Source organism: Xylocopa sonorina, chromosome 1 (genome assembly GCF_050948175.1).
Source record: "Xylocopa sonorina isolate GNS202 chromosome 1, iyXylSono1_principal, whole genome shotgun sequence".
Classification (NCBI taxonomy): domain Eukaryota; kingdom Metazoa; phylum Arthropoda; class Insecta; order Hymenoptera; family Apidae; genus Xylocopa; species Xylocopa sonorina.
In genome coordinates this window covers 18,512,532-18,538,563 of record NC_135193.1, presented here as the reverse complement: position 1 = coordinate 18,538,563, position 26,032 = coordinate 18,512,532, and the positions used below count along the sequence as shown (strand labels likewise).

The 26,032-nt window shown below is 51.3% G+C and overlaps 1 protein-coding gene across 4 annotated transcripts in view; it reads right to left on the bottom strand.

Moving 5' to 3' along the window:
* The window catches only part of LOC143432620 (neo-calmodulin), a 53,035-nt gene extending 27,235 nt beyond the window's left edge, over nt 1–25,800 (bottom strand). For 2 of the 4 annotated variants that reach the window (XM_076909381.1, XM_076909385.1), the window contains exons 1-2: nt 25,747–25,800; nt 12,355–12,381 (exon numbers count right to left, since the gene is read on the bottom strand). In XM_076909381.1, the coding sequence (XP_076765496.1) occupies nt 12,355–12,381; nt 25,747–25,785 (66 nt within the window). In that variant the 5' untranslated portion in view covers nt 25,786–25,800. The remainder of the gene's footprint in view (nt 1–12,354; nt 12,382–25,746) is intronic. The other 2 variants (XM_076909383.1, XM_076909387.1) reach the window with 1 other exon arrangement.
* Between the last annotated feature and the right edge of the window lie 232 nt (nt 25,801–26,032).

The following is a 26,032-nucleotide window of genomic DNA, read 5'->3' as shown; positions in this document are numbered from 1 at the left end:
TCGTGGCGTACGCGTTAACGTTCTCGAATCCTCTCCATCATCCTCGACGGTGGCACCAGTTACGGAGAAATCTTGCCGAAAATCGCGTCTTCCGCTCGTTCCCGGTCCATCTTTGTTACTCCCGCGGGAACCTGGTGTGGAGGTAGTATTGATCACTCCCATGCTGCGCCCACCGCCACCCTCTGCGTCCTCCGACCTCTATTTTCCATCCCTCCGTTCTGCATCCTCCGTCCTTTATCCCGCACCCTCTTCAATCCGACGCGTCCCAACGTGTCTCACGCGCGAGACACCGTCTTACGAGATGATCGGTGAGCGGCAGCCGGTTTTGCTCGCCTAGATCGCGATGTCTTAGCTATGCAGCCGACGCGTTCAACGTCAGTTAGCCGGAATCAGGCGGAATTATTAACGAGGGTCGCGTTTTCGTTTCGCAACTGCACGGTCCACGGGGCGAAGTCGAGATATTCGTGGTCGTGGCATCGCGCGAGATGCGTTAACCGGCTGTGCACGTAAAGCGGAACGTCCTTCTGTTGAAAAAAAGCTAGTAATCCCCGGCTGAATGGCCTGGAACTGCGGAGGTAGAAATTCAGCCGGGCTCTCGCGTCTCGTTCCGCGTCTTTTGTGAACCGCCCCCGCGGCACATCGCAGCCGGCGATACGCGTTCGGTTAAATCCCTCTTTCCGGGTAGAACTTTTCACTGGCCGCCGCGATGGGCTTTGCCACGGCTGTGAAAACTGCCAGCCGCTACGAATCGCCGCGAATATGAGGCCCTGGATCCGGGATTAACTCCTTCGAAGCGGCAATGATTGCTGCCCGTGTCCGATCGATCCATCGACGCCGAACGATATCGTTCTCCGGCCGTGGTGGCAGCGTGATTTATGAGAGACTCCCGTATTGGGCTGAAATAAACGCGAGCTATATTACGCTCCGCGTTTTTTTAGTTCCTCCACGCGTGGTCCCGCTCTCGTTTCATATGCGTTACATTAGAGGCGTTGAAAAGTATATCCTCGCGAAGGGGTTGATTCATGGAGATCGTAAGGGAGAAAGAATCTGGAGAAACGACACCACGAACGCAACGTCTCCGTATCTATTATTAACGCGCGATGTAAACGAACCCCTTTTGAATTCACCATGAAAGCGACTCGAGGGCTTGCGCCAGCGGCAAGAACGACCGACGAAACGTCGCATCGAAGCTAAGACGTCTTCGATATCTCGAGTGAACGGAAGTTTCTCCGTACTTGAAAAGTTGCGAAGCATCGATGAAGGACCGATTCCTCCGCTACGAATACGGGATAAAAGTGACTCGTTGGATGAGAATGTGCACCTGTTGGCAGTGACGTTAAACTTTCTTCATCGAAGCTCCTCGTATGGCGCTTGAAGGGTGCTTTCTAATCTTTCTTTAGCTGCTTCTCGACAGTCCTCGCTATACGAAGCTGTTAAATATCTCGCAGCTGTGCTACCAGGTGGTACCGCTAACACATTCGGTTAATCCCTCGAGCTGTTAATTCGGCACCCTCTGGACAATCGTGACTCTCCAGATCCAACCGTGCGAAGTTTCGAGCCGGTGCCTAGACTTCCTGTTGCGTTAATTCACAGCGACTGTCCGACGTTATTCAATAAGCTTCTCTCCGGTGCATTTGTCGCCTCTCTGTCAGCTCGCGCGCGCTGATAATTTCTCGGTCCCCGTTCGCAGGGGGTTGGCGTAATCGGGGCACGAGAGCGGCAGCTCGTATTTAGGGCAACCGTCCCCGACGTATCGCGCCGCCGTCAGGATCTCGCGAACGGTTACACTCCTCGGTGTGTTCACACCGCCTGGTTTGCGCCGAAATCGTGGGTGTGCACGTGTGCGTCGGTGTGCGTGCGTGCGCGTGCATACCTACGCGTGCGCGCGCTACCCACCGTCCGGGTTCACGTCCCACTTACGATATCGAACTGCATCGGGGCAGGGCACCCGGCGATACCGTTCCTATCGACTATTTATCCGTGAAAGTTGTCCGCCGCGTTTTCGACCGCCGCCCCCCGATTCGCCACCCCCGTCCGTTCGAAGGCGGTGAAAAATTCCATCGGTTAATACCTCCGAACACCGTTGAATACCGGCTCAAGTGCCGGCGAGCAACAGATTGCGAGCCCTTCGCTCGAGATTAATTACGATAATGAGAGTACGAATCCGTTCGATCCAAGTGCCTCCCAGAGGGGAGTGATTTTATAACGCGGTCGGTGAATGAAACGTTCGAGGGCCGCTCGTCGAGGGAATAATCGGAACGATTGCGCCAATTAACGATGGTCGCATCCCCCTAGCCGGCGCGATGCTTCCTCCTGCTCTCCGGCTGGGAGACGTCGCTCGTCGAAGACGAGAGGTAGTTGAACGACGGCCAAGTGGAACTGCACGGTCACTCTTGTTACGGAAAGAGACCCTGTAATCGAGTGGAACGTAATGGAAAGGGCCGCGATACGAAAATAGTAAGCCCCGAATGAACGTAGACGGAAAAGTCTCTCTGTACGCGAAGTATCGATTCCGATTGAACGAAAAATGTGCAGGTTGCTGGTCGCGTGACCGAGCGGCCGTGGACACTTCCGTCGGATCACGGAAACGGAAGAATCGCGAAAGAGAGGCGGCCAGAGGGCCCGAGAGCCGAGGGAACAGAGGTAAAAGCGACAGAGAGATACATCGCGGGTAAGCACGGATTGTCGCGGGCTATCGGCTGAATAAATCAAGTCTATTTAAAGCGGCTGGCTCTCTTCTCGCGAGCAATGGCTGCCCGTGCAGGGAAATTGCTCGAAACGTCGACGAGGATGCGCTCGTTTGTCCCCACCGACGGCCACCGTCGCTTTCTCCATTGGGAACGGCGAAAAAATCCTCTCGAATTCCTCGCCCGTCTTCAGGGAATATCAACGCATTTCGAAAGGAATTCGCCTCTCGTTCGCTGGTTCGTTGAGTACGACGAGTGCGATCGAAGCTCGAATGGAAATGTAACTTTCGAAATTCGAGGGGACCGATACTATTAACAAAGTCCATTTTCTTCTCCTCCATCGATTTCCGATTGAAAAGCTCTTTATCGTGGCTGCGACGACGATCATTTAACTTTTTCCCAGGAAGTAGTCGGGTAATATTCAATCTCGTCCTTTCGTAATCGGTTCCACGGCTGCACGAGGGGCCGTTTCCTTTAGAAAGTTTCCCCAACTTCCGTGGCTGTATCGTTCGACGCCGCGCGGAAGCGTCTTCGGGACTTGCTCGGTGAAATATCATCGGCATTCGTCAAGCGGACGTTCCGCGCGTTCCATTCCGCGAATGTTTCCGCGGAAGTCCGCGGACCATCGGCGTAATAACCTTACGCAAATATCGCTCGTCAGAGTTGCGTTTTACGACCGTGTCTCGCAGCCTCGCCGGTAATTGGACGAGGCGCGAGGACGACACAGGGTGGAAACGAAATTCTCGCGACCTCGTTGGGTTACGTTCCACAGCACGGGTACTTGGAGGGTGTACGACTCTCACAAAAAATTGGTTATTTTAAATCCGAAGGAATATCCAATTTGTCTTATCACTTTTTCCCTTCGCCTATAAAGTGCGAACAAGGTCGTAGCTTGAAACAAGGAAGAACTGACGATACGATACATTTGCGGTAATGCATGAAAAGTATCTGGAAATAATTCCTGACAGGGATGAAAAAAGTGGTACGGGTCGCTGGAAAGAAAATGAATTTCCAGTCACACGCGATCGTCAATCCAAGTTCGACGTATTCCGCACGGTTTCCGGGAAGGTCGGACACCTCGAGGCGTGATCAATGGCCCTCGTATATTTCTCGTGCCGGTACATTACGCCCCGCTGATGCGTATCTACCCCTCCGATCGTAAAGCTGAATAATTAAAACCGCTGGTCCCACTGGCTCCCAGATTGTGCCTGGTATCGTCGCTCGTTCCATTAATGGCCGTGAATGCTCGAGGGTCGGTCTTTTTATACGTCGCACGGTGGTATTTCTTTCGAGGAATCTCGATACGTTACTATTTACGGAGCCCCGCGATCTCGATTTACAAACGAGCGTGATTCGTTAGCTTAAGGAGAATTATTCCTGGCTGGTCTCTCTATTCTAACAGCGTCCGACACGCAATACTGATATTAATTGCTATAATTTGCTCGAGCAGGCAACAGGTTTTTGATGAACGACCGGCTGACTCTCGAGGAGCGGTCCTACCAAATTGATAGAGCGCGGATCAAAGATCAGAGTCCGCGTTCCGTGTAAAGAGAATGCGACGGCGATAGGATCAGCTAATGTCCAAAGTCGTTTCGTAGATTTACAGGCTTCCATAATCTGGTTATCGACTCGCCACGCCGAATGACAGCGTATCATTCACTCGGGACACCCATCGCGACGTGGCCGTAATTCGTAAACGTGCTTGTTCATTAACGCGAGTATCGAACGATCTTTAACTTCCGCTAACAAAAGAACGGTATTAAGAGTTATCAGCGTGAAAAGGCCGCGGTCGTAAATCCCCAGTCGCTGTTGCTAAATCCTCTGACCAAAAAGCTACCCCCAAAACGAGTCGAATGGTCAGCGAGAGAAAGAACGAAACGAGCGAAAAGAATCACGGGGGCGGAATTAAATTCACGCGTTACCACGAATGTACCACGAGCGAAACGGGCGAATAGGTGAATCGAGATATACCCTATCAATCTCGCGAGGTCGCTTTTTATCTCGTCCGCGCAGGGACGCCTGTCCCCCCGATCGCGGTCTCGTCGCCTCTTTCACGATCGAGCGCATAGTATCGCCGATCCACTCCCATCGAAACAACCACCAACAGCGTTCCCTCGTAGGACCCCTTTTCAGCGTTCGCGGTGAAAAGAGAGTTCGAAGCGGCGCTGGCAACAAATCAGCGTTTAACAAAGGAAAGCTCTCGCGGTCGTTCCTCGGCCCAGCCGCGGCTGAATGGGCCGTAGTCGATTGCCCGGGCGGCGTAAAACGGTGAACGCGCGAAATGTTTAAGCGCCACGGCGCCTGAATAGACGGGGTGTCTCTATTATTCAGCGAATACGAGACAGGGTCGGCGCGAAATCTCTTCCGCGAACCCCTGCTACGTATTCGAGTTCTGATGGGCCACGGTACGGGTCGCGATGATGCACCTCGCGCTTGGAAACACTGTCGAGATCCGAGCCGGTGACTTAACGGCTACGTCGAACGTGCTCGTTCGATTAAATCGCAAGAGGAAAGTGGCGGGCGTGCTTCTGGGGAATCGGTCAAAGGGAAGCTCTTTCGCTCTGTCCGAGTGCTTTCATCGATACCCGAAAGTGTATCCCGATCGGAGAGACGGTCAATCGTTTAATTTATTTAGCGTTTTGTTTTATTTTCGCGGAATCGATTGCATCGTCCGTTGCACGAACTCGTGCAACGCGTGAACCGCGAAAAGAGGGAATTCGAGCTTCTCCTTGACCAAGGTCCGTGGAATAAGGATACATGGATGCTCGTATTTGTCAGCGAATGCAACGCACGTGGTCACTCCTACCTCCTCGAAGGAGTAACCACGACCTTACGTAAGACGCCACCTATACGTGCAACAGAATTATTCGACTGGCCAACGAACAGCGGGGAGAGCTGGCTTCCACGAAGTTCTTCTTTCCTACCTCGCCTCGATTTAATAAATTTCTTTGGGACCCGTGCGACACGAAACAGGTAACATCCACGCGATGACAAATTGCACGCGCTTAAGAGACTCTCTACTTTCGTTGCTGTGCAAACTGATTAATTGCCTGGTAATTGAGACGTAGCTCTTCGTTGGTTCCGCTCGTCCCCAGGTTTCGTCAAGTTTTTATGAGAACGTGCAGCGGAAAACTGAACGCGTCACGCGTATATCACGTGTTATGTTCGCACAGGGGAAATCAGCGACAAGCGTGGAACCGTGAAGTCACAGCTTCGCAAGAATTCACGCGAGCCAACGTTTCGTGAAACGTATCTGCATAGAAAATGTTAGAAAAAGAAAAAGGTTACTATCTTTTCAACGCATTGCTCGTTCAAAAATGAAATCTCGATGTTATTAATCGCGAGTATTTTGTCAATGCAGCTCTACGATCGTACGCTACGAGGACCTCGCGAAAACACTCGTGGAAATCAATGGGGGAGAGTTAGAAGAGAGGCGCAAGTAGTACGAGTCAACGATTCAGTAACGGAGGACGGTGCTGGGCGGAAGAACGCGGTGTACGGAATAGTGCTCGCGACAGGTGACAGGTGAAGCCTTTTCATCGAGGGTCTCAGTCAAGAAAAAGACATTCGACAACGGGAATCCATTTCCTGCCGGGCGCAAAGGAAGAGGGCACCCCGTTCCCAAGAACGGTCCTACTCGTTCGCCGAAACGAGCAGACGTCCCGGCAAGAAACGGCTCCCACTTAAACCGGCGAATCGGCACAAAAGGGACACGAGCACTCGATCCCGTCCAACTTCGTCCTTCGCAGACGTTCGCAGTCGGCGATCGTCGCGAAATCGTCCAACGGTACCCGCCATTTTTGACATAATCACTGAGGAATTCGCCGGCCTCTCTCGTGGCTCGCCGCTGGAACCGTCGATTTCCACGCACCCCCGAAAATCGTACGCCTCGCTGCACGCTGGCCATTTAAACGAGAACCGACGCTAACGAGCTCGACAATTTTTACGGGGATACTTTGTCGTTGGAGAGAGGAACGGTGCGACAAAGGGTTGCGATCACGGAGAACTGACAGAAAAGTGCGTCTGCACTAAAAGACGTGCACGAGGGCAGTTCGAGTAGAGTGGGAAGGACTCGAGAAGGCTCGTGAAAAGTAACGCGAAGGAAGCGGTCTGAGTGAAGGAAAATAGCGAACCGTTTGCGGACTTACGTGTTCGATGGTGGGCAGATGGGCCGTGACTGACACCCCCGGTGCCGCCACGCGCCCCTCGCGCACCGACTCTGCGATCTCTGGGCCAGCGCGCAGGCTCGAAGCCCCGTACGACCGCCACGATCAGAGCTTCTCCGGAGCTTGTCCCGACCCCCGAGAGCATCATCCGTGCCGGTCGACCGAACCGTCGACCAATGTGCTCTAATGTGCATCTTCCGCGCTTACGTGCGCCATCATCAGGGTGAATGGCTCTCCCTTGACTTCTCACCGGTCCGTGTCCCCGGGCATCACGGCTGCCGCTCGAACCATCCGCGTGTCAAGTGTCAATGTCACCGTACCACGGTTCAACCCGTAAACGATACCACCAGCGTTAATCCCATCTATACAAGGGATGTTTCTATCAACCTAGGATATCTGTCCGTTCGAGCGACAGTCCTGCTCGTAATTCAATCGATCGATTCCGATCTGGCGTGGTTTTTATTATCGTAGACGACTGTTTCATTGAGTCAGCGGTGGAATCCATTGGCGAAGCACTTGTATTTCTTCTTGGAATACCCTCGAGTGACACGTGGGCGAGAGAATAATCGCCGACAGACTGCTGTCTGTCTAATAGGGAATGTTTGAAACTTTGTAAGGACTCTAGTAGGAATGTCGATGCTAGGGCCACTGGGGATTTCTTATGGTTCGAGAGGTTAAAGATACCTGGGAGATCCAGCAAACGCAACAAACGCAGTCTGATGTCTCTATCCCGCGGTCGTGGCGCGATCGATCGGTCGAAACCGCCAACTGTCATTGCGGTTTTGTTCGACGATTGGGGCCCTAGAGCAGAGGTGTACTTGACCGTGCTCCCATTATTCGATCAATTTCCGGCGAAAATCATCGTTTCGCGAGAAATATGAACGCTGACAGTGATTACGCCGAGTCACGGAAGAGCAAATGCATGCGAGCAATAATATCGAGTATCTCACGAGTATTCCATCGTTGTATGTAACGTTTCGTCCAACGCCTAGATGATATCGATCGTTATTGCTTTCCGCATCGATCTATCAGAGAATATCGAGAGCAATTATAGGGTTGAGTGGGAGCACTGTTTCTCTCTTGAAGAGAAATTTGATAAGTCAGCAGACTTGATAGAATTCATTATAATTTCTCCTCAAGTCTTGGCCAACTTCAATTACCGTTGCTAATCAACAACGTCGACTAAATCCTTCGCTTAAACCAGAGATCGCGTATGACTAAGGATCCGACGGTTCAAGAATTATGGCGCCCAGAAAATTTCGCGAAGCGTACAAAGAGGAAGGGTGGGTGGCCGATGGAGTTTGCGTATTTAACGACACCCGCCCCCGTTACGAAACGCTCGTTCCAGTTAAAACGCTCCCTCTCGCGTGGCACGTTTTTCGGCCGGGCAATTCACCGACACCGAATCGTCGAGCTAAATTGAAACTGGACAGGAACGGTAAGTCGAAACGTGTCCGGCGGTGGACTATCGGCTGGCGATTCGTTTTACAAAGGAACCTGGGTGGGAATAAATATACACGCGGAATCGGTGTGTCGGCTATCAAAGAACCGGTTGCGTTACCCGACGTTCGCGTGGACTGTCTTTCCGGGCTGCTGAAGCTTTTGTAAAACTTCCCTTAGAAACTATCGACAGGTGCCACCGGACCGTTTGTCTGACGTGCGTTACACAAACGGCTTCGAAGAGCCACGGGAATCTCTGCACGCCATTATTCCGCGACGTCCAATGGGATATCTCCCGATTTCCGTTTCGGTCCGCACGTCGCGGCAGGACAAGGCGAATTCAATCGAACGTCGGTTCGACGTATCGGAATTCCCAGTTGCGTACGTCCGAGCTTTGTTCGACTGGCTAGGAAAAACTTCTGCATCGTTCCCTGGCGGTAGTTTCCAGGTGGAAAGTGGTGGTAAACCGTCGATCCGTTTTACTGTCGAGTCGTTGCGAGAACTTTGCTACAGTTTCCAATTAGCCAACAACTAAACGGTACAAACCTTGACGAATTTACAGTCGAGCTTGAAATCCGGTCGCAACAACGAAGCTCCGCGGTGGAAATCGATCGGAATCGTTTAGTCAACTCGAAAAGGACACGGTGCAATGTCACTTTCCACGTGTCTGGGAGATCGAACGAGACGAGAAGAGAGGCTGCCTCTCTCGTTCTCCCTCGGACGACACGTGAACCATCGTCTGACCTTGATTAAAGGAAAATAAGGAAGAGGAGAGAGCAGCTCAGAGAGAGTCCGTTCTCGGAGATAATCTGGCCAAAATGGTGGCCCGTTCCTGGCGAATCCGGGGGCGAATTTGCATGCGCTTGCCGTTGGTGTTAAGAGAAACGTCCGGAAACTAGCAACGTAACAAATACTTCTTCAGTCTTTGGGATTAAATATTAATAGAGGCAAATATCTGTAACGAGTTTTACCTGAATCTAATTTTAATGCTCTTTAATACTCTCCTTGTCGCGGAAGTATTATTCGTATCGCTACCTCTTGTTCCGGTTAAGATGTAGAAATATAAAGGATAAAGCAATCGCGACAAATAGACGGTGCTCGCGCAAATCCTGGGATCGTAATTAAACTTCCATTTGCCGTTTGCGAACCCAAGCCAACCGAGATCGTCGTTACGTTTTCATAACGCGTGGGCGCTGCTCTGTCTCTCGCGCAGCTTTCAATTGTTAATTCGAATTTGAACGCGCACTCGATTGCGAGGAAAGTTTTCAAGGTACGACAGGGCGACGTGCAAAAAAAAATCGATCAGACGGGGGTTATTCAATTTTTGATTCGATTCGTAGAACAGTCGGAAACAATAACTTCCCGAAGCGGATCACCGCGTTCCGTGAAAGTTATTAAAATTCAGTGGACCAGCGCCGGCGTAAACTCCTCCGATGAATCGGGAAATCGTGGCCTCTCGAAACGACCTCGTTATCGAAGAAAATAAACCACCTCTCCCGTATGGTGGATACTCGACGGAACGAGCCAACTTTATCGTCACAATTTCGGACAAGAATGGAGTCGCGCGCGCCAGATACATTCGCGATTTTCCCAGTGAAGAAAGAAAAGAGAGTTCTTCCTTAAATCTTCGCGCGAGGTGAACGGAACCGGAGCGTGGTTAAATTCTTTTTAACTTTCACGCGAGAATAAGCAGCAGCTTCCAACCGATGCATTAATATTCGGGAGGGTGCAGCTGTAACGAAGCTCCGCATAAGTAGCAATATGGGATGAAAAATGGCTGGCGTTCCCGTTTTCGCCAAGCAGAGCCAAGGGTAATCGGGCCCTCGATCACCTGATGTCAGAACCACTAGCAACCCCCGTTCGCTATACCATCGTCGAGTGGTAATGTCTTCTATAAAAGTATCTACGTCCCTTCAAAGACTACAAACGAATATTTCTAGTATAAACAGTCGGGAAAATCCGACGAGGACATCATTTTCGAATGGTACCAATTACCACGAAGGGACGCGTAAGTGTACGTATTTCTCCCCGAGAATCCGGCAATTTGATCGCGGCCCTGACACTGAGTACACGGTAGGGATTCCTCGCGAATTCTAATTGACCGTTCGAACAACACCCTTGGAAATTCCGTGCACGTTGAACGCGCAGCTTGCGAATAATATTGTTGCCGGGTACGAGGGAATAATGGCTCGCTATGCGCGCTCCGCCATCCGGAATGTTCTTTCCGATGTAACGCCGCGATAAGTAAGCAGGAGAAGGATCACCGTCCGTTGATTTATGCGCGGTGACTTTATCTAACGAAGCACGCCATTCTTCGTGGCGCGTATCAACGAATTTTTAATATCGCACCGCCGCGAAAAGCGGTTTTATTCGGCGGCAGTTTCTCTCTCGCTCGATCATGCGAGGATCGTAACGATCGTGGTCGCGTATATCTGTTGAATCGCCAGTCGAGCCGTGGGACACATCGATGAATCGCGTGTCCTTGGCACGGGAACGCTTTTTTTCCTCTACGCAGGGATGAATATTTTACGCGCCCAGCGTGGAACGCCGTGACAGTGGTATCGGCCCGCGATTGTCAGACGACCGCGTGGCTGCTGCTCGTACAAGATCCGCCTTCGTTTCGAACCTTCATCGCGCTTCAGAGTGTTCAGATGTTTCTATTTCGAATGATTACTCTTTAAAGATCGAGCAAACCGTATTCTAGGTGTCAGCTTTTCGAAGTCGAAATGAAACATCGATGAACTCGTGCCGATAGCGCAGCAATTATTCGTGTAACGTGCCTATCGATAGCTGGGTCCGTTCAAATTACTGAACTATCCTTAGCGAACTTCTGGACTTTCTTATCCGAACACGAAGCAAGTACAGTAATCGCGATGAATTAGCAACTACTGCGTGACAATTTGCGATTAACCGTATCGTTCGTTTTTTTTTTACGATACGGTGTTCGCATCGTATTTGGTTTCGTTTGATTTGTTTTGCTCGCAAAATTTCAACGATAAAAAATTTATTTCGTTTTTACTTTAAATGTAATTATCAGTTAACGTTGTAGTATTTGTGGTTTGAAGTTCGTAAACGTATCCTCCTCAAGTACAGCAGGAAACTAGCAGGGGATACGAAACGATAAGTGCGGCGCGCAGTAGTATAGACCGAGCAAAGTGGCGGCGGTGTCGGTACACGGTCAGACAGAGCTTTCGAACGAGACCCGTCGTACCGACCACTGGTGCGTCGAGCTTTCGCGTGGACTGATCAAGCTTTTAAGACGAGAAAAGCTAACTTACCGACCGGACAACTGGTTCGCCGTACGAGTGGGTCACTTACCTATAAAAGAAAAGGGTTGAACGTTAGAGAGATGCGAAGAGTGGCACGCAGTTTGAGCTGTTTTTTTTTTTTTTTTTTCGAGCATTTTCTTGCTGCATCGCACTAGAAGGACTCCTCGTGTGTTGCTAACGTGGAACGATAGTAAATACGCATCGAACACAAACGAAACATGCGACCTAACTGAAAATGTACATGCATCCTCGGGTTCTCATGCTGCACACGCGCGATGAACGAAAATTATCATTTTTGTCCGATGAAAGGGGGCAGACGGGCGAGTCGGAGGGCAACGCGTCAATACAGGAGTATCGATTCCGGCAAACAAAATCTACATTGCCCCGTCTTCCGCGAGCGCGTCCAATCGAAGGCCCTGCGTCTCGACTGCGCGAGGATCTGCCGGACCCGAGCCGGCTAAAGTGTTACGCGCAACGAAAACACTACGCATACAGTATCACAGCTAAACCGGTCTACGGTACGTGTCGAGTCAAAGCGGTCTATGCCGTGTACAATCCCGCTAACAGGATCTCGCGATGGTGGCTAGTTGATAATTAAACACGCTAACAAGCTTTGTTTCACTTTCTACTAACAGCGAGAACAGGAATTGAACGGTACTGCGATCTACGGTAACTAAGTTCTACTGACTCCCAGAGCGGGAACGTATTCTAACTGAAATAGTTCTAAGGAAACTAGAGACGCCTAAGGTGTCTGTGCAGAGAAATTTGCAATTTTTGCGTGGAATATTGTACCTGCACGACGGCCGGCCCGCGATGCGCCTGTGCAATAGAAACACAAGAAAGAATGTTATACAGACAAGTAGAGACAGAATCGTAGGAGAGAATAAATAATGTGAGAATGCGTGTGACAGAAACAGGAAAAGACCATGAGAGAAGGTAAAAACGAGAGTGAACGGCTGCTCGTCGCATGCAAAACGCCCTTCTCGTTCGCAATATCGCTGGCAGGCTCGCGAGGGACCGCGTAAAAGGACGCGACGCGAATCCCTCGGTGCCCAATGTGCACTGTGTGTACGTAGCCGCGTCTCGATTCGGTAATTGGACAAACGACGGGCCTTGGCCCGTATAGTTACCGTTGGTACGTCGAACCAGCAGCAATTGCGCGCACGCGTGTTCCATTCGAGTATTGGTTTGTACGCGTGACGATGCTGCATTGTCTATTAGGCGAGACCGCATGCATAGAAATGCAACCGACTGACCGCGTACCCCGTGGATCACCATCAATTCGTGGGAAAATACGAGGGCGCCCTTTTCACCGCGACGGAATTCTCTTGACCCGTGATTCTTTATTTCGAGAAAGTCCCTCGAAACGAGGAGATATTGGGAACTCGCGAAACTAAAATCAACAGAGTCACTCGATAAAGGAGTCCTCGTCTACCGATGATATTCGTTTCGTACGTCCCACTGAAAGGCGAAACTTTTCCGCGATTCCGATTGACCTTAGGATTTGAATTTCCCGATCGAGGCATCATTATTCAGGCTCGCGCGCGATTTCCACTGAATGTAGTGATCAACAGGAAAGCCAATTTACCTTCAAAGCGGTCGCGCGTCCACCCCAATCCCCGATCCACCCTTCGACGAGATTAAAATGCAAAATCACGCTTTTATCTGTCCGGTAGCGTATAAACGAAGCGACTGGTCGAGATAGGTACACAAGAGGGGTGAACAGAGGGGGGAAAAAAAGAAAGGAAAACGACAAAAAAAAAAAAAGCAGGAAGTTAGTTCGAAGGGCGACCTTTCTACCACCGTTAACGAAGGAACTTTTTTTCGAATACATCGAGAACGGGTCACGCTCGATAAATATTTGCTCAGCCAACCTGGGTGTGACCCCGGCGAACCGATCGAGGAAAAATCCCGCCCCGGATTGATCGCACGGATTTCGTTGTTCCTGATGCGGTAATTACTTCCGCCCGACTACCGGTGGCTTGACTTCGTTCCATTGATTTTACGAACCGCTTCATATCCGGGAATCACCATGGAAACCGGGGATGCTGTTTCAATGGAAAACCGAGGCAAGATACACGAAACCCGCGCGACCATGAAATTTCCGCGCGTTACCTCCCGGCGGTCCAGGAAATATCGTTCAACGGGTTAACAGGACGAAACGTACACAGGGGGCGGAGGGCGAGGTTGAAAGAGAGGGTGTGTCACCGCCTTGTTCCTTCTAAACGGGTTCTCGTCGCGTTTCGCTGCGTTTCGCATTTACGAGAACCAAGCGTTCCTTCCATTCTAGCTATCAAGGTGAATACAGGAAGCGAATGGGACCGGAACGCTTGCCTCGGAGAGAGCGCAGGGAAGTGAAAAGCTCCGACCACCAAAGGGAGCCCAAGTAGCGGCTCTGGTAGCCAACGAGCATGGAAGTTCTCCTTGGCTCTCCTTGGTTCTCCTTGGTTCTCCTTGGTTCTCGTGCCCGCGACACGTGTTCGGAATCGACGGTGAATTTATCGCGGAACGAGTTCCGCGTTATTACCTTCCGGCGGTGCTTTCCAAGAGCCGTTTTACCCCGGGGAGAACAAAGGAGTCGAGAAAACGGGAGTACGAGAATGAACTCGGACACGAATCTGTTTTTGTTTACCGAGTCCAGGGCGTTTCTTCTTGATGCCAGGATTAAACGGAAGCGTGCAATTCCGGGGTATATTTCTGGCGTGCACCGTTACGATCGACGAAGAGGTACGATCGTGACCGCCTCTTACAAACGGCGGACGAGTAACTCCCTTGTTTCGAGAGCGTATAATCTTCTTGATTTTCCAATTACGTAAAGAGGCGGCTAAGACGATTGCTCGTGACACTCGAGCCTCCTCTCCGCGGAGTTATTAGCATCGGATCGTTAGCGGTTCACGCGTCTCTGGTTCGAGTATGGCGGTTCTACGCCCGTTATTGGATCGTGCTATTGTCCAGTAGAAATTGCAAGAACCGAGTCATGGGGAATCTGGGTCATTTATGTAGGGCAGGTAATGTCAAAGGTCGCGCGCGCGAGTTCCGACTATCTCGCTTCGAGAGCCTCTCCGGTAAAATTTCCCATGCTAGCGTCTGCGTTCGTCGCTGGTTCCTCGCGGATCCTTCAACAATTTCGACGCTTTATGATTCCGTGCCTCGAAGCGTGCGACGCGGAACGTACGAGACGGTGGAGGAGTATCGTTGCGTGCGAATAAAAATTGCATGCGTCCTCGCGGAGAGGAACGACGCTCGAAATGCAATTTGCTCGTGAACCGAAGAAGAATAGGGTGAGACGGGAATTTCCGCGTAATTTCGGTTTGATCGGCGGTGAATAATCGAACAACAGAAGCGTATATGGCGGGTGTAATTCAAAGGTGCGAATCATCCGTGCAAATTAGCAATTACGCGTGGGAAGTGATACGATCGACGATAAATCCGACGTCTATTGTAAAGTACCCCGCAACCGATACAGAGTTGAATCGAGTTTCCTGTTCCTGGGCGTGACAGCAACTTGTCCGGCGAGGTTTCGATTTCCCTTCGAGGATCGATACAACCGTGCCGCGGTACAGTTTGTCCGACGTGGGAAGAAACTTGGACTTTTACTACTTAATTGTCGTCCCGCGACTCGTTCCTCGCGTAACATAATTTGCCTCGATCTCAAACGGTTCGAAAGCACGGAAACGCGAGGGTAGAGAGCATTTTCCATTGTCGTGTCTACCTCCGAGCCACCCATTTTCCTTCATCGTTCGGTAAAGAGAAGAAAAAAGGCACGTCGACCCGCGCGAGCTCTTGGCTTGCGAGTGGATCCGTGTAAACAGCGAAGAGCTCGCCCCTTTCTCGTCCGCGACGCGATTGATATTTCCTCGAGCGTCCCGTCTCGTTTCCGCGGTAGCGAGATAGCTTATTCCGGCTAGATTGCTTTTCGTGACCAGTACGGGAAAGGTCGTGCATCAAAATTCTAGTGACTCTCATCAAGGCACGTGACCGCAATTATCTAACCAGCGGTCGCTCCGTTCGCGTACGTATTCTTATTAACTCGATCGAGTCCTGCGACGATATCCTGCGATTTGCGCGACCCTGTATCGTCTTCGCGTTCGAGTCCCTCTCCCTCTCTCTCTCTTTCTGTCTTTCTACGCGGCGGAGTTTCTCTATACCTGCAGCGACGCCCTTAGTCCGGTGAAAACTGGAGCAGCCACTTTGTCAGTGTCACCGGGCGTACATAACGTTGTGCGGCTAGATATTTATCTAACTCCCACTCGATAAACGGCCTGAGAAGTCCGCCGTTAATATCGCCTCCGTCCTTCTACTCTTGCTCTCGTTACATCGTTTCTCGTTACAGTGACGCGGTTGTTCGCCAAGTCGACAGGTGGTTCGCGTCTCGAACCTGAATTTCGAATCGGAAAAATTGTTCCCTATCGCGTCCCTTCTTCTAAAGCCGTTTCGTTACTCGCTTGAGCAGTTCTCCGCGCAGCTGGTACCGTTCGCTTTAAGCCCTGAATTCCAGCGTCAGAAGTAGGTACATTACGAATGTTGCGAAACACTCTGTATTACCGTGGAACCGCGAACGGAAGTTCGCTAAGTCTGGTGGGAACCTCGCTGGTGGCAGGATCCACGAATTCCCGAATCTACGATGCATTTAATCACGTGGCTCGAGGTTTAGGGGATCTTCCGCGAGGCCTCGACGCTTCCGCGTTATTAACGAGCTCGGCGTACCGTGCGCGCGTCGAGGAACGTACGTTTCTCCGCGCGGAGACCACCGACGATATCAAACAAGGGTATTATCTCCCGCTCGATACATTCGATTTCATCGCGACCCGATAGCCTCGCTCGAAATTCTGAAGGGTTATTACAGAAACGAACGAAAGTCGATAATCTCCGCGATTGGTTCCACCGTTCCCTCATCCGCTCCTATTCCGCCCCGTCGAACTTTTTCACGGTAACGAAGACGAACGTCTGCACGCGTGACTGCGAGGAATTTCATCTAATCGAATACGATCACGTAGCCGACACGTGGGAATCGGTTCCCGTAGCAACCGCCCAGGACCCGTAGCTTTCTCGCAATGGGAGCCTGATAACTCGCTGGAACTTCGTTACAAATACGCCGGGCGAATCTGATTTAACCGAGCCCAGTCTTTGCCCCGAGACTTTCGAAGTTGCGACGAGAAGGAGGCTCGATGGAAGCGCGGCTCCTCGATATCGACGAGATTCGTTAGGCAGACGCAGGGAAGCGAGGATAACTAAGAGGCCCGCGAGAGAAAAGTTGCCAAGAGGACCAGGTGGACCAGTTCGCGACTCGCAAAGGCATCGTTTCATCGAGGGAGGCGAGGGTGCGCCGCTTCGACGACTAAGTGCCTTCGTTCCGCGAGTCAAAATCGTCGGTGGGACACCGTCGTTCCGCTAATGACCGCGCAATTAATGTATCTAATGATCTTTTCCGATTACCGTCCCTCCCCTCCTCCTCCGTTCTCGAGCACTTCGTCGAGGAGCGAACTTTCGAGAACGTTTCGACGTTCATTTCCAGCAATTACGTCGTTCACTTCGCGCTGCTTCTTAAATAAGCGAGCGTCGGATTTTCGTCGTGAAACACTCGCTCGAAATTCGAACGAACTCGCGGTGCTCGTTTGGAAGTTTACGATCCGCCGACAAACATTCGTTACCGGTCCGTGATTGGAACTCGCAGGAAAGTTCCGTAGGAATTCGCGACTCTCGAAGGGAGATTCGATCCCTTTTCGCCTGTTATTTTTCTTTCACGGAGAACGAAGCGGACCGCGACTCGCAAGCCGTAGAGCAAACATTACGTCCATCTTCGCTTAAGGAGCACGGTGTATATTCAAAGGGAGGGCGGACAATCCTAAGTCTATCAATTTACAACCGCTTCAACGGCGAAACTGGCGCAAGCTCGGGCGAACGCAAATATTTAGCCGCCGTTTCCTCGAGTGTCTGGGGGTGTACGATAATCGGATCCCGCGATATTCTCTTCGCGCCGTATTCTTCTATCCTTATCGCTCTTTCGCACTTGTAAAATTTATGGAAGCTCGTTCGAGAAACTGAGCCGGGGACCGTGTAAAATTTATTCGAGGAATTCTTCTGACATAGGAGAGAGGGCGCGCGAGTCAGCCCAGGCAGTGGATACGGTCCCGTGGAATTGAACGTAGTCGCGTGAACCAGCGGGAAAATTAGTCGATCGGCGCGGTCGTTTTTCAGCGGAGACAACAAAACTCGGCGCAGGTGGTTCCATTAATCACGGGGCGAGTCGCCGCGGGGAATTCATTTTTCCTCTGGTCGTACCGTCGATGAAGCGACGGGTCACGAGGAATCCGGGTGGAACGGGGCGATCGTTTAGCCGGATAATTCGATCCTCCGCGGGCGGAAATAAAGCACGGCCGGCAGTTACTCGCGGAACGCGAAGGATTCGAGTAGGACGCTGAAAATGTGAGAGATCGCGCGATATAGGCCTAGCAACAGGTGGGCTGCACTTTAGGCCGCTCACACAAGCAACACGTAGTCGTACATGACTCTTACAGCTAGGCCTGTTAGCCTGCACCCTCGCTTATCCTCTCTCCGCGACGCATTAACGTGTCCCAGTTAACGACCCGCTTGTTTTTCCGCGCCTCCGCAACCATCTCCGTAATATCGAGCAAGGTTAATTACGAGCTTAATTAAGGGATTATCTTTTTCTCCCTCTACCCTCGACTGTTGGGAATCCATTTGCCGTTGATTATTACAACGGAATTTCACTGTAACGATAGAATTCCGCTCGATTCCCCTGATGCACGGTTGCTTAACGTTTTAATTTACGCTTCGACCATTTCTTCGGAAGAAACTCGTACACGCGTACGCGTGTACCCGGAATTTAGTGTAGCAGCGCTTGGAAGCCAAGTTACGACGAAGTTTAGACTAACGCGATCGTAGATGCCTCGAAAAACTGGCAGCTCTTTCGTGTAGATGCATAATTTAAAGGGGGAGAGACGAGAGGAACCCTCTGAGAGGAACAAACGGTAGAGATTTCGTGGCGGGAAAAAAAGAAGAAAGGCGGACCTTGACACCCCGCCCGTGGCAAACGGCGAGTACCCGCCGTGAAAAGTTAACGAGCTTAATTGCTCCTCGTTTCTGTGTCTGTTAAACGTTTGGGTGTCCCCTTGAATAGCGAATCCCGCTTCGCCCCGAACGGCCGGAATAAAGAATGGAAGACAGAAATGCAGCGAATATCGCATGAATAATTCCCGGATTTAGAGGTACGTATCGTCGTGCAGAGGAGGAATTTCTTTCTCGACGGACCGTTCCTCCATGAATATTAAACCTTAACCTTTGTCGAAGGAGCCCATATGCGACGCGATAACGCCACGCCTTTAATTATACCCTCGTTGCATGCAAATGCGGAGCGGTACGCGAGCGACAGAAGCGGGCAGGTATTAAAACGGAGGCCAATCCACGCGCGGTACAACGAAACCAGCACCCCGCGGTGCGACTTTTCAACGTACCCCAACCTCGCGTCGTCGAGCGGACGGACGGAAATTAGACCAAATTGTCGGAAAAATTGACGTCCGGTTTTTGAAATATCGACAATCCCGTCCGTCGTGTCTCTCGCGATAATTCGACGGAATCGCGGTAGAAGCTGGTCGGTTTCGTAATCAGGAGTCATCTCGGGAGTTAATAAACCGTCGGCTTTAAAGCACTCGAGAGATAGTCGGTGGAAGGAGACACTTCGCGTCGTCGAGGAGTAATTGCCGCGGGTGCTCAGCCTCTTCGCGTTCCTCTCGTTGCCCCTCATTCGCAACGTAGCACCTCGCAGCCCGTTTTCTATCTTTGTGACACTACCAAGCCGACTCGATGTTGAAGAAATGTGCCAGTAATCCAGGAAGCGGGGAGAGAAAAACCGTGCGCAAGGTCTGCCGCGAGCATTCGATTTTTCCTCCCCTTCGCACCCGCTCTTTATCTCGTTCTCTGGTTAGTGTCCAATGTCTCATACGTAACATATTCCACGGAATTATACCGCAATTCCGTCGACGGTTAGCCAGCTTAATTAAGCTAATGGAAATGCAAGGACTCGACCCGGCAGGATGGTTTGCATGCTGCCCCGGCACATGTTGACAACACCGCACGATTTAAATTCCCACGCCCATCTCCCGTCATTTGCGATTCTTGACGATCGAACGAAGCGTACGGGCAACTTGTTTTTCCGCCTCCAGACCGTGGCAGGGCTCGCAGATTCGACTCGACCCTGAACTTTCCGGCTGTTCCGTCGCGTCGACACGTGTCAACGGGAGATGCGCGCATTGACAAGAAAAAAAAAAAAAAAAAAAAAAACAGGGATCAGTCAATTAAAGCGGCGCCATCGAAGTATTGAAATGTAGCGTTGACAGAGGTGTACGAACGTCTGCCTGTATTAAGCATCACGCGTCCAAGCTGGAGGTTCCTCCGACACGCGTGCAACGCCTGAAGGCGATTCGATCGGCTAGCTGACCCGCGATTGCGCGCTCTTCGAACAACCGAATACCCGCGTCCCGAATCGGCCAGGAACGCTTTTACCACCCTGCTCGCCGATTGCCTTCCTTCCTTCCTTCCTCTCCAATTTCAACTTCGATAAAAGCTATCGAACAATAATTTCTATTACTCGATGAGCATCGATCGCCGCGGAGGAAGAAGAAAGGCGAAGCTACTTTAAGCTTCCGCCGATCGGATGGGGAAAAAAAAACGAAAGGAGGCGAACGAAGAGAAAAGGAGTACTCGTGAAGGTTCGCGAACGAGTCGGGGCTGATTGGTTCCCCGGGCGAAAGGGTCACCCACGCTGCATTACCAAGAATTGGATTTGGGGAGCAAAGAACACGGGGAGCGCGATTGCACGATCCGAGGAGGAACTGGTCTCCGCGGCCGCCTTTAAAGATACACGCGATGCTACGCCCGGAAGATTTACGAGACGACGGAGGGTTAATCCTTGGGCCGCGAGAATAAAGCGCGATTTATCGCCCACGATAGAGACAGCGCGTCGAGTCGAACACGGAAAATCGTTCTCTGTCGTTTAACGCTGGAGAACGAGGCGCCGTCATGTACCCCTCTCCACGAACGGTTATTGCGTTCACCGCGTTCCACGCGATCGCGTAATCGCCAATTTATTATTAATATCGCCCTGTGAACGACGCTGATCGCAGGACGATTCGATTCCATCGACGCACCCGCGGCAGTTCGACAGCGACACATTTGGACCGTGGCCGACGACTAATCGTCCTGCGGTGTGCGTCATTGGTTCAACGAGAAGATGCAGAATAAATAGTTACACGCGACGGGGATCCGATTCCTCGAGCGAGGAAGAACGCATCGCCGACGTTCTGATTTCGTGTACAATGGGAACGATAGCTTGAACGAGCTGCTGGGAACGTTTACTTTAACGAGGAAATCCTATTACCGTGAAGAGGTGAATTACGAAGGAAAAGGTGAATGTCGGATTTAAAAGGAGCTACGTTATAGATTGCCGGATAAATTGGATGTAAAACATGATCGCCGATGTCGGAGGACGTTTAGCGAATTTAATTGGGTTTGTTTCATACGTTCGAGCACGACCGTGCGTCGCAAAGAGAAGTCGCGTCTGAGAGCTAGCAAATAAGACCATTAATAATTTCAAACTCGAATGTATCGCGTTTCCACAGCGTTCGTTACGCGCTGTTTGTCATTCGCGAAGGGGGTCGAAACGGGGGCCACTCTGTTTCCAGCCGTTTCTATCGGGCAATTAACGAAACGACAGCTTTCATTAACTTATTTCGAGTATGGAAACGGCAGGCGTGGCTTCGCCGCTGCGAATTCTGCCACGATCAACCTTCCATCCGTCGCATAATTCACCAATGCCATTCAATTACAAGCGCATCGAGGCGAATGGAGAATTTGTCCATCGAACCATTCTACGCGATCGGTTTTCTAGGTCGCGTCGGATGGTTCACGGATGATTTTTTCTCACCCACGCGAAATCCGAAACACACGCGCACCTGTTGTTAACCCTTCGAGCATCGAAAGATCGGATACCGTTCCCGTGACCTTTCGTTCCTCCGCGAGTTGTCTCGAGTAACGACAACGCGACGCTGTAATGGCGCCGCGGCGAACTAACGATGCACGACCAGGGACAATATTTCGTAATATCGACGTTTCCGGTTTTAATGGCCGCAACGTGACCACGGGCAACGCGCGTCCGCTTTTTCAGCTCGTTTGTCATAGCGAATCCCTTGAAAACATCGTTACTCCGCGATGGAACGCCTACGTATTCAGGAAACAGACCGCCGTTCAGGAAACGACGAGCGCGTTCTTCGCGCCAAGTAAAAATAAGCGATCGTCGATCAAATCGAAACTCCCTGGGGATCCGCTGTGCAAATATTAGAAAGTCTTTTCATACGCGATCCTCAGTTTCGCGCGACTATATAGAATCCCTCCGCTCCTTTCGTCTCGCGAAGTCATACTTTCGGCTCGCCTTTTCAGCAAAGGATCACAGGACTTTTCATCGCCTCCGTCGTGGATGCAAGAGAACGCCAGGAACGCCGACCTCGATCGAACGATCGAGCGAGAAAAGGTTCGCACACGAGGCGGGATCATCCCACCGATCCTCGCCGAGGATAGAATCGAAAATGTTCAACCCAGGGACTTCAAACGGGATACAACGCGATAAAAAGTTTGCACGCCTACGGCGAACGCGTGCGCTGGTAGTTTATCCGTTTTATCATTCCGCTGGTCATCAGGCGTGCAGCACACGGGTTTAGTATCGTAAGCTCGATAAGTCTGGCTCTCGGAAGACGCAGCGAATGGAACGTGGTATCATTTTCTCGATACGTGCCCTACATGATACCCGGCTCGTGGCTTTCTACATAGGTAATTCGAGGACGCGTTCAGCTCTGAGAAATTCCTCGCGGGGGGACCAGCGTTATTTTTTGAGAGAAAGCGGCGTAACGAACGTTTCGACGATAACGGGGACCGTTTCGTAGAACGGGGGCCTAGGTTTACTACCGCTCGAGTCGCTCGTCGTCATCGTTGACCCGGCTTTGCAATTTCAGCGCGGCCGTTTAAAAGATCGTCACCGCTCGACTGGGTCGACTCGAAATTCAACGGTCCCATAGCTATTCCGGTCACGATGGGACGTCGCGCGAATAACCGTTGAAACGGAGAAACGGAACGAGTCGTGGAACGTTTCGTGAATTTTGTTCCGCCGCTGGTTTTCCCGCGTTGTCACTGATTTCCATGCTTGGCGAACGCTCGCGAACGCTGGACGAGCCACGCGCGACGGAAACGAAGATCGACGGAGCGAACGATCCGATCGAGCTCGATCGCCGTGACAGAACGGTACGTACTGTCTACGTTCGACGCGCGTCAACGCTCGCCAGCTGTTCGAACGTTAGAGTGGCAGCTCGATCGGCGTTTGGAATTTAATTCGCGACAGATCGCGCGACTCGTAACTTCGACGCGCTCGTTTTTCCATCCTCGTACGAAGGGAAAGGTATTTGATGGTGCACTTACGACGTGTCTCGATGGGAGAGGACTCTCGCAGCTGCACGCCGCGATCAATTAATTTCCAGCTTAATTGCATCGCGTTAGGCCTTAGACGGTCAATATTATCCGTGAACGGTAGCGGAACGGTTGACAAGAGAGGCAAACACGGGACGGCGAGTGTCTGTTCGAACTACGCCGTCAAAGGGAAAATGAAATTACCCGAGCAGTTTAAAAACTTTCTGTTCCGTCCCGGAACTTTGGAAATTAGTCCCAATTGTTCACGCTGCGCGTGATAAAACGCGCGCTTTCAGCACGTCCGATCTCGTTCGGACGTAAAATCCCGACACGTGCTTAATTCACTTTCGAACCTGAATCCGGTTATCGAAATATTCCACGATTCGATTATGTGTAAGAAAGAGCGGTGAAACACGTTGAAACAGCGTTGAATTCGATGCCGCACAGATTGAAAAATGGAGTCGAAGGGCCGACGTAACGCGAGGGAACAGGAATCACGGAAACCGATGGCTTTCGTCAAGCAGTATCCTGTTTTTCCCGTGGAAATGAGAAAACTTCCGTGGCAAGTTAGCCGTCGTTGTCCCAGAAGGTACCACGGGGGATGGTAATGGGATTTTCTACGCGTCCCCGTCCTTCGTCTCGACCATCCCCGGATGGCAGTTCCCTTCGAAAATTTCAGTCTTTCGCGACTTCTAAACGGCGAGCGTGCAAACAAAACGGGAAGCTAAAAGTATTATAGTAAATGAAGGGGAATGAAAAACGTTTCTAGGCTGGCGTCCAAGTCGTCGTGGATCGTGCAGCTCCAGTTTGCCTTCGGTATACACGCCTGTGTATATACGTATCTATTTCTCCGAGCTATTTGTTCATTTCCTGTGGGATTCGTTTCACGTAGGCGACAACGTTTTTCGAGGAGGAATCCTAAACAATTGCATGAATAACGGGCGGAAAAATTTCACGTGGGCGGAGTGCATTTGAAACTTGTATCGCTCGCACTGCGTTTCCGTGCTGCCTTTTTGTAACAGTGCACCAGCATCGTTGAGAGTCAAAACGGGGCGACAGAGTTGTACGGGCCTTTGCGAAGCTTTGCGCTTTGCACGCGTCAGGTGAAAATAATGATCTCCCTCGGAGAATGCCTGGATAATATTCTCGTTCGTGAAAATCGAAGCAAATTGAGACGCGACGCGAAACTGGGGACGAGAAAAATGTTAAATACGTCTCTCGAAGGGATCGACTAAACGAATTTCCCTCCTCCCGTTTCTTCGTACCTGACGAAAGAAATTCTAATTTGCAACTCCAGCGAGGGGAACCGCGGAGTTGTTAATTAAGTAGCGTTACGAGGGCCCTTGAAAATAATGAAAATTACATTTTAATCACGATATCTAGGAGTTCGCCGAGTTTCGAGACGGCGCTCGTGGTTATCAGAGGTGGCGAGATTATAGGACGAGAAAAGTTATTACAAGTCGAATTTCGAGCCACCGGGTTTACCTCGCCTCCTATTACGCGACTGCGATCTCCAATTTAATTGTCAATCGCGGAGATGAATTTTCCCGAGGAAACGTAAATCCCGCGGAATGGCGTCTCCTACCGGAGACAGGATTACAGGACGCAATACGTTCGAGGAATCCCTCGAGGACGCACGTACGTTTCCCATGGTCGGATTTCGCGGGGAATAATCGAACGGCGAATTAAATCGGTAGTTTTGTGCGCGATCTTTTTAGTCCGCCCTGAAAGGGGTGGAACGCGCAGAATAGATGGAAACGAACGGCTGGTTCCGGTTCCTCTATTCTACGCGTGACCTATCACGTAGATCGAATTCAATTTGGTGCCTCTCGCTGCATCAATTAACGCGTTCAACGTCGGCATTGCTCGCTACTACTACTATCTCGAAATATTTCCCGTGATATCGGACGCTTTCAGGGTAATTGATTACCGTCTGGCATTACGTAAACCCTCGTACTTGAACGCAGCTGGTGCGAGAAGCCCTCCATCGAAAAACTCCGCCGTTAGTCCGAGCCGTGTCGGTTCCCGTGATAAACTTCCACAGCTCCGTATCGAACTGTGCGATGCGCGAGGCCGCTCGAATCGCGGCTGAATATGCATTCGGACGCGGTACGAATAAATCAGTTAACCCCGGCGGGGTATGCACGCGAGCAGATTCGCGCGTACGCGAATGCTGGCATGAATTTTTGCCCAAGCGTATCTGTCGTGTCGCGTTTCGCCGCGTAATTAACGTCCGCGTGGGAATCAGCAACTGTATTCCGTGGAAAAGAAACGATCCCCGTTCTGGACGCGAACGAAACGAAACGTATTAGTTCGTGCACAACCCCCGGCGCTCGGGCGAGAAAAGCATCGCCAGACCGTCCGACAATCGAACGTTTTATGTGCCGAACGAGTCTGCGAACAACGCGCGTGGTAAGGCACGGAAAATCGAGATCGGTCGAAGGTTAACGATTAACGTTCCCGCCATCGATTCTACGCCGTTCCACCCTGACACAGCACTACGCACAGGAACGAGATCGCAATTAATCGCGGAGTGGAACGCGATCGTACTCGAGGTCGGTTATACGTCGACTCTTCCGTAACGCCAGCTGGACGCGCAACGGGTATCCCAATGGTGAATGAAGTAACAATCATGATCGTTTCCGTCTCGAAACGGTACATTACATAGAACGAGAATGAACACCGTGAGGTCAGAGCGGTAGATTCGCTTACCCGTCGCATCACGCGTAGCGAGAACGATGAGGTCTTCATTTTGGTGGTAATCCTGGCAGACTTGTACCGGATACGTCTGAATCTGCTCGCCCTTGGCCTTCGCGCGGGGTGTTGGTTCCCTCGACGACGTGAGGTCCAGGTATGCGTCCGGTTCCGAGTGGCAGAAGACACGGAGAGGTGTAGATACCGTCGAGAGTGGGGGCGGCACGGAGGAGGCTCGTCCGATGAGCCGTCAGGGGTGGCTCGAAGCCACAACTACAGGTGGTCGCGCGTTGCTGCTAGACCT